The 13,145-nt window shown below is 40.2% G+C and overlaps 1 protein-coding gene across 1 annotated transcript in view; it reads left to right on the top strand.

Annotated features, from left to right (window-relative positions):
* Positions 1-13,145, top strand: part of CMTM4 (CKLF like MARVEL transmembrane domain containing 4) — a 28,460-nt gene that overhangs the window by 6,679 nt on the left and 8,636 nt on the right. The window contains exon 2 of the mRNA XM_065733146.1: positions 9,870-10,046. Within this exon, the coding sequence (XP_065589218.1) occupies positions 9,870-10,046 (177 nt within the window). The remainder of the gene's footprint in view (positions 1-9,869; positions 10,047-13,145) is intronic.

Genomic DNA, 13,145 nt, shown 5'->3' with positions numbered 1-13,145 from the left:
TAATCGCAGCTGTTATAAATATAATGAAATACTTCAGTGCTGTAGGTAATAACGTTTGGTCACCTTTATCCCATGAAATAATTCTTATAATTGATATTATGACTGGACTGTGATGAATAAATTAATTAGGAGTTTAATCATAGACTGTTCTGAAAGAAACTAACAGTTGCACTTAATGCTTGGAAACGCGTGGCTAACATAGATGAAACCTTGTAGCGAACATTAGGATCACTTAATTTAACGTGATGGTAATGCTTGGTAACATCTTCAAAGCATTTAGAAAAAACATGCTCCTCCTGAGCTAGAGGAGCAGTCCCTGAGCTCTGGGTGTGTTTGGCTCTGTGTGGTGGGACGGTCACAGTGGCAGCCCACCAGGTCAGCGTGATGTTGCCGGAGCCTTAAGGCTTGTGTGCTGCCAAGGTTTTATAGTTCTCGGCCTGCAGCGTGTGAGTTTGTTTCAGTGCTGGGGCAGATCTGTTCCCGAGTCATAAAATTCCAACTAGGTGAATTTGCCATTGTGCAGAGAGGGCCTGCGGGCTCCTTTCTGCCTGGGATGGCTGTAAGGCAGTGTGAACAGCAGGGACGGGCTGAGGGCTTCACGCAATCCCCGCTACAGCTGGCAGTGCTCTTTAATGTTCTGGCCTACATCTATTTTTTTCATGTTCTGTTTTACCAGTATGTCTAGACTCTTTTTGCCTTTTAAGGCATGGCATCTAAGGGAGCCTTCAGATTGCAATCTTGGGAACGCTGGGATCGCAAGGACATTTTGCACCATTTCCTTTAAACAAAACAAACCCAAAAAACTTTAATGGATTCCTTAGGACTACTCCGAGTTCTTGATTGTTTTCTCATTAAAATTCCTTTCTTGTTTTAGTAGTTGTGGGATGTTTGATGTTTTCTCATAATTTGGATTAAATGGAGCTTTAAAGAATACAGACTGATTACGATAGTCTTAAAAGAGAACTTTCGCTTACTCTGAAATACCCAAGCAGCCTGGAGAAATTTGAGGCTGTACACATCAAATACCTTGACAATTTTCAGTACACCTTTAGTCTTTAGCACCAATTAATTCATCCTTCTGTTTGTTGCAGAATTTGTGGTGCTGTGTTTTAGTGTTGTTTGAACTAGTGTGGTTTCCAGCACAGGTTGGCTTAGGAGTGAGCATGGGAACACAAAGCCAAACGAGAAATGCTGATTTTTCTTTTTTTAGGAGCTGAAGTAAGAATTCTCCTGACTGCAGGAGTAGCCCAAATCTTTATACTTGATTAGAGAATCACACAAGTGTGATGTCAGGAACGTGTTGTGTTCCAGCACAGAGCATGTGTGCGCACAGCGTACAGAACACGTGTGCAGCGTGAAGATGAAAATAGGGTAGCTGTATGTAGATGATTTTTTTTTAATGGCAAATGTATGATAAGTTGTGAGTTCTTGCAGCTTGATGTAATAGAAAGCATGTTATCGTTCTTAAAACTAATAAGTGCTGAAATGAAGCCAGGGCTTTTCAGTGCAACTGACTACTATGATAGTCGTTAAGACAAACCATTCATCTTGAGGAAGCTCAGATGCATCTTCCTCTTCCTTGGTGACAACAGGGAGAGGGTTGCTAAACTCTTCTTGAACTCGGCTGTTGAGAAAATTTTTCCCCGTTCTGTTACCTTCAGTCAGTTTTTACAGTGTTACTATTTTAATAACGCTGCATGAGTATGACTGGAAGTAAATGGGACTTCTGGAAAAGCATTTTATTCTTCCTCCTTCCCTCTTTCTCCCTCTATAAGTGCAGCTGCCAATGGCTGAGGAGGATGCGAAGAATTCAAGGCGTACAGAATTAAATTTAGTGCAGCTCTGAAGGAATGTGTGATGTTTTTCTGACTTATCCTGCGTGTCTAAGAACATGCTACGCAAATGCCAGTCAAATTGTGATAAAATTAGACTTGAAGAAACTGAACTGATTAGCTTCACAGTTAAGGAATTTCCACATTTTTAATTGTGCTCCTTACCAGCCCTGAAGCCTGAGGTGCCACCTGCAGCAGTTGTTGTGTAGGGACTTGTGCCCTTGGTGTGTCCCTCTGTCTCCTGGCAGTGGTGTGGCAGGGCCAGGCTTGTAGGGCTGCTCACAGGGATTTAGACTAGATATTAGGAAGAAATTCTGTACCATTAGGGTGGTGAGACACTGGAACAGGTTGTCCAGAGAGGCTGTGGATGCCCCCACCCTGGAAGTGTTCAGGGCCAGGCTGGACGGGGCTGTGAGCAACCTGGTCTAGAGGGAGGTGTCCCTGCCTGTAGCAGGGGGTTGGAACTAGATGATCTTAAGGGTCCCTTCCAGCCAAAACCATTCTGTGATTCTATGATTTACCATGTTTGCTGTTTTGCAGCAGGCAGTGTTGTTGCAGAGTCTGCCTTGTAAAGCTTGGGATGATGGCTGTAAAGGGTTATGCTGGCAGATATCCATCAGAATGAGTATGAGGCAAAGAAGAGGAAAACAAAGCTTCAAGTATCAGGAGACTGTGAAGAGGGAGGGGGGAAAATGACCTGCTGTAACGGAGTGTTTATATTTACCCACTGAAGCCATTGGTAAAATATGGTGTACTGTGGATCTAGGGTAAGCCTGTACATTTATGAGCATGGCTGTGTAAGAAGTAGGTGTGTCATACAGCATATGGCTGAGCAAAGTAAAGATGTGCAACTCGTTGTGCTGGGCTTCTGCTCATTACTGTCTTGCAGTCATTATGAACATACCTGGAATTACAGTATCCAGCAATTGTAGTTCAGGGATCTTAAGTACATCAGGGGCTTAAGTTCCTATTGGAAGGAATCAGTGGGAGAAGCTGCTTATAGTTTGCAAGGTTTGTTTGCCTTCCTTGTGTGTTTGCCTTCAGATGGATGCCTTGTGGAATGGTGTTGCTATGGAGCTGCTGATGGCTTTTTCTTATGGGACAGGTGATGTTACATCTTGTTTTTGTCTAACCTGCAAGAGCTGTGTTGCTGTGCAGGCTGTGGCTCCTTTTTCAGGGAGGAAGGAGGAGATGGAGATGGACAGGGCTGTGATAGGGTGGCATGGAGCAGAGTGGGTCTGCCATGGCTGCGCATCAGGGCTGTGCCACATGGTACAAGGAAGCCATTGCTGAGGTGGGTTCGTCTACCTTCTGTCACTATTGAGAATTTGCTGAAATGTAGGCACCATTGCTGCTCTGAGCCATTCCTGGGGAATTAGGATTGGAGCATTGTAGGCATAAATGGCACCATGCAGAGGTGGCACAGCTCTCGGGATTCCTGTGCAGGAACCCTGCAGGCCAGGCCTCTGCTGCTTTTGGCATCACAGCCATCTGCCTGTGGATGTATTACTTGTAATGCTACAGTGGATTCTCTTTGAGAATAATAGTCTTGTAATGTGAAAAAAACAACAACAAACAACCAGATTATTTGGCTGGACAGTAACAGGAAGAGCTATATTTGTTTTTCTTTAAAAACAAACAAACAGAAAAACCCAAACAAAGCAAAAAAACCCTCAAAACAAAACAAAAAAACCCCACCCCACCCCAAACATTTCCCTACTGCAAAACATACTGTATTTTACAGCATCTGAGCTGCAATTGGCTTTGCATAAAAGTAGCAGATAAGAATGTTGTGTAGGTGTGTCCAGGCAATAAGCAAAACACGGTTTGGATGCATATAGAGCAGGAAATAAGTCACTATTTGTAGATTTCTTCCGTTCTAGATTCCACGATTAATTTCACTTGTAGAACTTGTGCATTTCTGTTTGAGTCAGCTGAGGCTCCCTTCTGTTTTTAGTTCAGTCTAGGTTTGTTTTCTAGTGTGTAAGTTTTGTCATACTTAGTGTTTCAAAACAAGTATCTTTCTGTTGTTAACTTTGAGCGTTAAGAAGTTACCCTCATTCTTGACTCCTAAGATGCGCCAGCAAAATGTTTCCGGCCTCAGAAATATGTTCTGTATTTACAATTGGTCTTTTGCCTAAGGAGAGGAAGGGAAGTCAGCAGTGGATCAGTCTTTCGAAGGTTACAGAAAATGGATGGTGGTGGTGAACTATCAGCTGATTTAGTAAAGATTCCACAATCTCTAATGTGCTGAAAGCTTGCCGTGTTGCACCCAAAGGGGAAGGAAGGAAGGGTGAAAACTCGATTGCAGCTAAGTGCAAAACTTCAGAGGTGCAGTGAGGATCTGAAGTTTAAATAATTCTGCTATTGTTTCTATTGTAACCAGTAATACCAAATCCAAGTAGAATTCTGGAGATCTTGGTGAGTATTTTTCTGAATTTGTTCCATGTTATATTTTGTGCCATTTGAGCACAGCTTATGCAGGGTGCTGAGTTACTTGTGCTCGCTTAAGCTCCCTTCTCTGGTAAGCATCGTTTTCCTGAATTTGCCTTTAAGAAAAGCTTAATGCTCATTTGTGATTTAAAGCTCCTTGCAGTCCAATTACCAGAGTTAATAACACATTTCTTTTGGTCTTAAGGATACAGACGAAGAGCAGTCGGGAAATCAGCCATTCTTCTGCTTCGGGTAAAAGATGGTTTCCTGCTGGAGAAGCAGTACTGCGTTTCAGCCATATGATCCCAAATATTCATCTCTGTGCCAGCTGTTTTAGATGTGGGAAATGCATGTGCTTTGCAAGGAATGAGACCCGCTTGGTTTCATACATTAAGTTAGGACTGCTGGGCCAAGTAAATGAGAACAATAAATCTAGACTTTAATTCAAGAAAGTTTAGTGTCTTCAGATACTTTAAGTGGTGCAAAAGCAATTTATTCTCGATTTTGTGCATGTGTGTTGTACCGTACCATTAATTTAAACAATCTGGATGTAAAAATGTCTTGGTAGTGTGACATTCTTACTGATATTCTGTGGGTATTTTTCAGGCAGAAAAAAATGCTGACCATTTAGTGGGTTTTTGGAAATGATGCATAATCATGTCATTGAACCACACAATGAGGCTTTCTGTGGTAACCTCTTAGATAAACAGGAAAACTGTCATTTTTTAACTTGGTTTTCATTGCAGAACTGTCTTTTTATTTTTAGTGCAAAGTTGTTGGATTATTTTTTATTTTTTTTTTCCCAAAAATAAAGCATGGCATGTTTGATTTTTGACAGGAGAGATGGAGCGATAGCAGGCTCCCGAGAGCTCGCTTTCGGCGTCGGTGCCTGTCGTAACACATCTTCTCTGTTTGGGGAAACACAGTGTTTTAAGTCTGACGTGCCTGCATTGCCAAGATGATGATGTAAATAGAAGCCATTTACATAGCCCTGAGGCAGATGATTTCTTCATTAAGGGCTCTTCTCCAGGGGAATTTGCAGGAAAGTTGAGATGATTGCAGTAATGGTATGAAGCTGATGTGCCTGAATCACAGAATGTTGAATCCAAGCATGGAGGCTCTCTTTCAATAATTAACAGGCTCTTAATTGTAGTAGCTGCATCCCTTTCCAGCCAGTGACTTCTGAATCAAACCTTCAGGTGGGCTTTGATACTCTTAAATAGAAGTGCAGTAGCCTCAGATTGTACGTGAATTACCTTGGCAGTCCTAGGTGTTCCAAACAGTGATATTGGCTAACAGGTTGCCAGTTAATTAAAACCAAATAGCTCCCCAAATCATTATCAGGAAATAATACTTACACTTGATGCTGTCATTGGAGATTTCTCCCTTCTGCTTTTGCACTGCGCAGCAGTGGACAGTGAGGCACCTGGGAAGCTTCCTCCATCTCAGAGCTTGAGGCACACTGCCCAAGTCTGCGCACAACCCCAGCTTCTCAACTCCCCTGCGAAGCTTGTTTTTCTTGATCCTGCTTTTGTTGATTGACATTTGCATCTCCTTTGCTTGAGGGAAATGTGGTTTTGCCGGTGGCCTTGGGTGCCTTTGTGTAGACCTGTGTGCCCAGTAGAATTAGCAGAAGTGTTTGCAGGGACTGAGTTTCACATTGATGCGGTACCTCCTTTGTTCCTTTCAGGAAGGGTGGAAATAGAAGGGAAACCAAAACCGAGCCTCAAAAAAGAGGAAAAAGAAATAAGAGGTTATAAATCTTACATCATCGAACAAATTAGGATGGAATAGAAAACTCCCCAAAGTACTCACTGCAGAGGAAAGCAAGGAAAGCAACTGAAAAGTTTCATGTCATCCATCAGAGGGAACTTTATTGATTCTATCCAAGAAAGCTGTACTTTGTCATTTGTAGGAGAAAGCAGATACTCCTGTAAGAGGAGATCTCCACTACATTCAACTTCTCATTTTTACTCAGTGAAGCAACCCTGGAACTGTTGCTTCGTGAGAACTTCTGGTTGGTGCTGATCATCCTGGAGTACAGAAAGAGGTCTGACTCCAAAGTAAGGATTGCCCCTGTTGTTAGGGAAGATGTTTTCATTACAGTTAAGGAGCTCTGCAGGAAAAGCAGACGAAATGGTTGACTCTAAACCTGCAATGAGTTCTGTCCGAAGACTTTCAGCCCACCTCCAGACTTGCTGTGCAGCTCTCCTAGGTTCGTTCATACTTATTTATGATCAGATCTGTCTACTTTACAGACACATCAACCAAGTGGTGTCCTGTGTGCCAAAATCACATTCATTCCCTGCCTAATTTACACAGCAAATCTGAAATGATCTATTCCGTATACATAATAATGCAGTGAAAATGAGTTGTTTTTCTTGCAATGTTAACATGTTGGTTTTTTTGTTTGTTTTTAAAATGAACTTGATCACTGGAAGAACCATAGCTTTTGGCAAGTTGCTTTGGCTCGTGTTGCAGAATGTACACAGCCTTAAGTAATGTAATTAATTGGGAGGATGCTCCTGGCAAATTCATAAATGTGTAGGGGGACAAGATCATCCAAGTGTTTCAAAGAAAGTATTTCTCAATAAACACTAAGTTTTTTTAGTGTTTGCAAAAAACGAAGTTTGTGTGGGAGGATAGTTTTTCCTCTGGTAATTAATTTGAATTTTAATTTTTTCTTGTAGCATTCGTTGCGAGACAAATAACAGACTGTTAACAGGAAAATATTATCTATAGCTCTAGTAGAGAGGGTAGTATATAGTCTTTAGAAAATTAGTAATGCATCTAGTTGGACTTGTGACGTGCAGAAGTTTGGGAGTGAATTGTTTGCATGGAAATACTCACTGGGGTGGCCACATGCACTCACGATGATAACGCTTGTGTTAGTAGTGTGTTACTCTGCCCATGTTTTCAAAATCCAGCTTCAGCTTTGCTGTCAGAATTTCCATCATAATCTGAAGCAGTTGAGGTTTTCTTCCGAGTGTGCTAATGAGGCGTACCAGTGTTGTCAGGCTGCCACAACCTAGAATGCTGCACACTAAGGGAGGTACTTACACTGGTGACATGCCTCCATCTTTATTGGTGTTTGGAATGGTTTAGGTCAACTCCATCTGAAATGTGTACAGCTAGTGCTGTTCTTAGGGGGCTGCATCTCACCCGTAAGCATCTCCCGTGATTTCTTAAGGGAGAAAAGGAAATCTTAACACATTTCAGAGCAACTGCACTTGAATTCATATTCATCCAAGCTTGGGAGTATACAATGCCTAATGATTAGTGTTCCCCCTCAAGTGTCTCTTTAGTACGGAGTTTAATTCTGTTTCTAAAAGTAAGAAGGACTTTGGCTTTTTTTATAGCTTTGACTACGTTCATTTGCTTGAAGAAGCATTCTGTCTGTGTGGAAAGAAGGCAGCGTGCGATTCTGTCAGCAGCACGACGAGAGCAGTGTCTGCTGAGTGGTAGTTGTGCAGCATAGTGACCCACGTGCCCTGGGTTTTGGCTCCTTGGGCCTGACATGGCTGGCACTGTTCAGAGCTGTTTATATTTTCAGAAAAAGAGCCTAATATTGTTTGAGCTTGTGCTACAGTATTTTGAGAGACTATTGCAAAACCATTTCCTTTACAGCAATAAAATTTTTATTAGGGTTATAATACATCAGAAGTGGTGGCAAGGACACTGGAGACTTTATTATACTGGAATATTTAGAAGTTTCAATATTGCCAATTGACTGTGACTTCTAGCATTAATCCTGGATTTTGATCCCACTTGAGACTTTTTTTTTTTTGTAGATTTCCATGTTTCTTAAAATTTCACTGTTCAGTTCTGAGGTTTGCATTCACAGAAAACATGCACTTAATTGCATGCTGTATTGTAAAATGAAGCTGCTTTCTGGACAGTTTTCTTTATTTTTTTTTTGTCATTGTTAAATTCATAGTTGGATTCTGATTTTTCAATGCATATTGTTTTTTTTTTAAGCCATCTGTAGCTATTCACTGCCAAGGGTACAAACCGGCTTCAAATGTTCAGTCACTGGGTATCTGTTCAGAATTTGTTTCAAAATCAGCCTGCTCGGTTAGCCAGCAAAAATTAGTCTAGCGTGTGCTGTTCTAAAGACTTCATGCTAAATGAACTGTGAGAGACTTCCTGGCCAAGTGTGATTTTTTTTTTTTTATTAAAACTCATTCTGTTTTAGTCTATTTTTAAGCTTAAATTAGCTACTGTATTGTGAAGTATGTGGCAAAGGCAGTGCATGGGAGTGTTGTCCTGTACTTGGAATTACTGCTGATGTCAGTGTGGTAAATATTCTTTCAGAATCTTTTTTTTTTCCTCATAGTGCCAGTCTAGCTGATAGCAGCCAGAAGCAGAAATTAGTATATGAAGTATAGAAAGTGCTGGAAGAAAGGGTATTTGCAGAATTTTGCAAAGCACAGTGTAGAAGAAACTGATTGGTACTGTGGCTTCTGGTAACTTTGGTTTTTGCAGGGCGTTCCATTTGAGAAGTTTAGCTTTGGAGAGGCAACTCTGTGCGTCCTTCACCCTCAAATTGAAGTGACTTGACTGAGGTCTCAGCAGAATTTTGTGGTGGAGCAAAAAAGTGAATTCTTTCTGAGAAATGTGAGTGGGTTGGTGGGTGGGTGTTGTCTTGAAAACAAGGCAGAAAATTCTTACAGGCTTTGCTTGCTTACTGTGAAAAATGTAGGAGAAGCATCCATAGCATTGGTTTTGCTTTACTATTTATGTTTAAAGATGAATCAGTTTGAAACATGCACTTAAGTACGTAAGTTTTATACTCTCTCTAGGTGTAAATGGTAGCTGATATTGCTGTGTGTTGTCTTCTATATTTTAGCTTTGTGCAGGAAGCAGGTACTGAGTTACTGTTTCATCCTAAGCAGTGAATTAAACTCCTGCAGATATCTGCAGTCTGCCAAGATTGCTTTTGAATTGGGTGTGACATACCTCTAACTTGGATAATGGTTAGTTTACAGTGTCAGGAGTTCAGTTGCTTTCTGCTCAATGTTAGCTACTGGCTTTATTTTCTTATCAGTATGGAAATGAGGAATGTGTTTTCATGTAAAATAGAGCATATTGATGATGATGAACATGAAAACAGGCAGACACTTTTGGAAGGTGGTAGAGATCCTGAATCTGTGTACTTAGTTTTCAAGCTGATGGCAATAGCTTTATTGAAATGCCTTTTACTGTCATGCTGTGATAATGCTACATAAATGAGATTGATGTTAGCCCAAAAGATAAATGCATTTGATCTTTTGAAAGTTTTGGAATAGGATATAATGAAATAAAATGTTTGAGGTACGTTTCACATATTAAGCCAAAAGTCTGCATTTCAGGGTATCTCCATCACTTTGATTTTGGACGCCTTGTAATTATCCTAAAATAGACCTTCTTGAACAGGAGATACCCAGAAAGTCTTGCATTAATTTGCTTTTGTTTTTGCTCTTAGGCAGTGCCCTGTTATAAACTGAAATCACACATTCCTGAGTGTAAACCAATCATGATCCCAATGGAAATTTCAGGAATACTTGTGGCTATTTTCAAAATGTGGAGATCTATTTATATTTTTCCACTTGTTTTTCTTCCTAGGTTTTGGCACTGATTGCATTCATCTGCATAGAGACCATCATGGAATGCTCCCCTTGCGAAGGCCTTTATTTCTTCGAGTTTGTGAGCTGTAGTGCATTGGTGGTTACTGGAGTTCTGTTGCTTATGTTCAGTCTAAATCTTCACACAAGAATACCACAGATCAACTGGAATCTCACTGTAAGTTTATACAAATCCTTGCTGCTAAAAAATGTCTGCAGAACTGTTTTTAAGTTTGGTCTTTGAACTTTACTTTCTGCTGCTAATATTTAAGGTTCTGTATGAATACTCGTTACGCTGACTGAAGGGCACAATTTTTGTTACTTTGAGTACTAACAGTAGAATGAGCTTTGCAGTGTAGAAAGATTAAACTATGTTAAATAGAGCTAAAATTATTTTCTGGCAGATTCTCTTTGGAAGGAAAGACTTCTGCTGCTGCCAGCAATTACTGTTTGTTGATGAAGTGGATAAAAATGCAGTCGGTATTTATTTAACTTTGACAGATGTGATATTTACAGTAGCCTGTTGTTCTTTCATGAGCTGTTTTTTATATTAGGATTCTGGTGCTACATATATTTTCTTACACAGATTAATGTAATCACTGGGAAAAAAGATCATAAGCTTTCTCTGAAAGTTAAGTGTTGGATTGCTTACACCCCTAACTATTAAACATTGACTGGCAATGCTTGATGTGTTCTCAAATACAAGGAGCTTTGGAAAAGAACTGCTGGCAGTGCACATTCTTTTAGTACAAGTCTCCATTTCCATGCTATATTATGACTTAAATGTTCAGAGTGAGCTGCAGAAACACAGATCACAAAATCAACATGAGTAACTCTACAGAAAGATGCCATCGTAAGAACAATATCTGTATCAACTCTTTTGCACAGTACAGATAATACACACATATATATGTGTCTATGTTCTAATGTACTATTGTAAATGATGTTGTGGACTACTCACAGTAGTTTCTAGGCTTCTGTGTAATTTCTTTTTTTTTTTTTTCAATGTCAGTAATTGCTGCAGCTTTCATATTTACCATAACTGTTTGTAAACCTAAATGACCCCTCTAAAATGAGAGAGGAGTGTAAAATAGAAGATTCTTTGTACCCTGGGAATGCATGTTTTATTGAGAGAACTCTTCCTAGGAGTGTCTGTTAGATTAGTTAGATAGGTTGAGGAATGTGACTGGAAACAGTAGGTGGGGTAGGCGGCTTGTAAATTAAACCAGTGGAGCCACTGGAATTTTAATGGGTTGTCTTGCCTTTTCTCCTTCTCTTCTGCCAGTGTTGTCACAGTTCATCTTCACGGCAAGTTGAAATGCAGCAACTGCAGGGAGAAGGTGATTTCTTTTACCAGCCTGTTGTTAAATAGACATCACAGCAACAGCCTGTGTAAATGACACAGCTCTGTAATTTGCTGGTAGGATGTGCGAGGTCGTGATTGTGGCATCAGTGTCACAGAAAATGGTTCTCCTGGTGTGATAAGAGTGGCTTCACAGTGAATATTAGACCCAGCTTATGTTGAAAGTAAGCTAGACCAAAATTATTTTTATCAGGAGACCAGTTAGTGGTGTTCCTAGTGACCGTGACTGAGCTGGATCACTGGAAGAGTCAAGTTAACGACTTTGCATGCCCTTGCTCCTTTGTGCCAGTAGCTTTTGTTCTGTTGAGCCCTCTGGCATACTTTTACTGCCTACAGGAACGCTGTGACACTATGATGAATGTATGTAAATACAGAAGGGTGCCTTTTACTGCCTTTCCCTACCTAATGTAGGGGATAATCAGTGGTGTAACCGGGTGGGTCCTTTCAGACACTCTGACTTCTTAGAAATTTGAGTACCACCTTTCTGATAAAGAAGTGATAAGAATTGCTGATTTGAGTGCAGCACTGTGTATCTCTGCTTGGCACTCAGTGTTGGAGATCTGTAGAGAAAAGAAATGCTTAAAAATGCAACTAAAAAAAATTGGTTTGAGCCCTCTATATAGGGGGATTATCACATCTCAACCCAGCACCTCAACAACTTAGAGCAGTGTGACAAGTCAGGCTTTGATCTGAAGGGCAAATGGAATACTCTGCAAATGCTTTGGGGTTGTTATTATTTTTTTTAATCTTATCAACAGAGATAAAAGTAAATTGTTATTATCATCTTACAAGTCTCTTCTTTTGATTATGTATACCAGAGATCTCTAACAGAAATGAGAACTGGAAGCTTGTGATGTCCATTAGCTGCTGAGATCAACCTTCCTCCTGTGATTATTTACTTATTTTAATAATCAGTAGTCTGATAGGGCCTTTGATCGTACAGATGTGTAGGAGTATCTTCATTTTTCCAATAGCTGTATTCCGTGGTTGCGGGTGCAGAGTGGGAGATTGTAGGCTTCTGATACAATGCTAGCTGGAAAGAACTTTGTTAAAGTTAGCAAAGAATTAAGGAATGGAGTTGTGTGCTTTCTGCATCACTTTTCTTTCTGTTTATTTTGGCATTTTATTCTTTGATAATTGTCCAGCCTCTCTGATATGGTTATTACAGGAATTGCTTTCTGAACTATGTTTCCACGCTCCTGAATACTCTAGGAAAAAAATAATCCTTATGTTGGAATTCATGTAGTGCTTTTAAGAGATAATTTGGCTTTATAACAAGTATTTCCCTTGTGAAAAGTCTCAAACCTTGCTCTTTGAAGTTGTGTGAGGTGAAGAAGCTGTTGGTTGAAACAATTTTATACTGTTAAGTGTAGTCAGGAGTCGTTTAGACTCAGCATGCTCACAAACTTTCTAGGAAAACTATTTGTTTTTCAGACAATCCCTCATGTTGGAAAATTAGCCCATCAGCTGCTTTTGTCCAGTTCAGGACTGTTTCCTTTAGTACTGCAATAAATTAGACTATTCTAATGCATTATGAATATTGTTTTCTGTCTGAGGTTAGGAGGAAAATAAGAATCTGTATCTAGCAGAGCTATATATGTATATGTATACTAGATCTGTCATTTTCTGTATTCTATATTTTTAGCCATTTGAGGAAAATAGCTTTGTTTTCATCCTAATTAGAGACTTGCCAGCCACTTTTACATATTCCTGAGATAAACATGAAAGAAGCTTGGAGAAGGAGAGATGAGAATAGAACCCTGCTTGGAAAGACGGGTTTGCTGCAGTGAGATGAAAGAACAGTCACTTGTCTGTTGCACGGCACTATCAGTGTTATACAGAATCTGGGAACCTGTCAGTGGAAATTTCCATTTCCTTTATGCTTCACAACTGAAAGGGAGCCTATTCTGCAAG

Source organism: Cyrtonyx montezumae, unplaced genomic scaffold, assembly GCF_038088225.1.
Source record: "Cyrtonyx montezumae isolate F1298 unplaced genomic scaffold, pur_monq_1.0 scaffold_17, whole genome shotgun sequence".
In the NCBI taxonomy this organism is placed as follows: Eukaryota; Metazoa; Chordata; class Aves; order Galliformes; family Odontophoridae; genus Cyrtonyx; species Cyrtonyx montezumae.
Note: the sequence above shows the minus strand (reverse complement) of the source record. Positions and strands in the feature narration are given on the sequence as shown.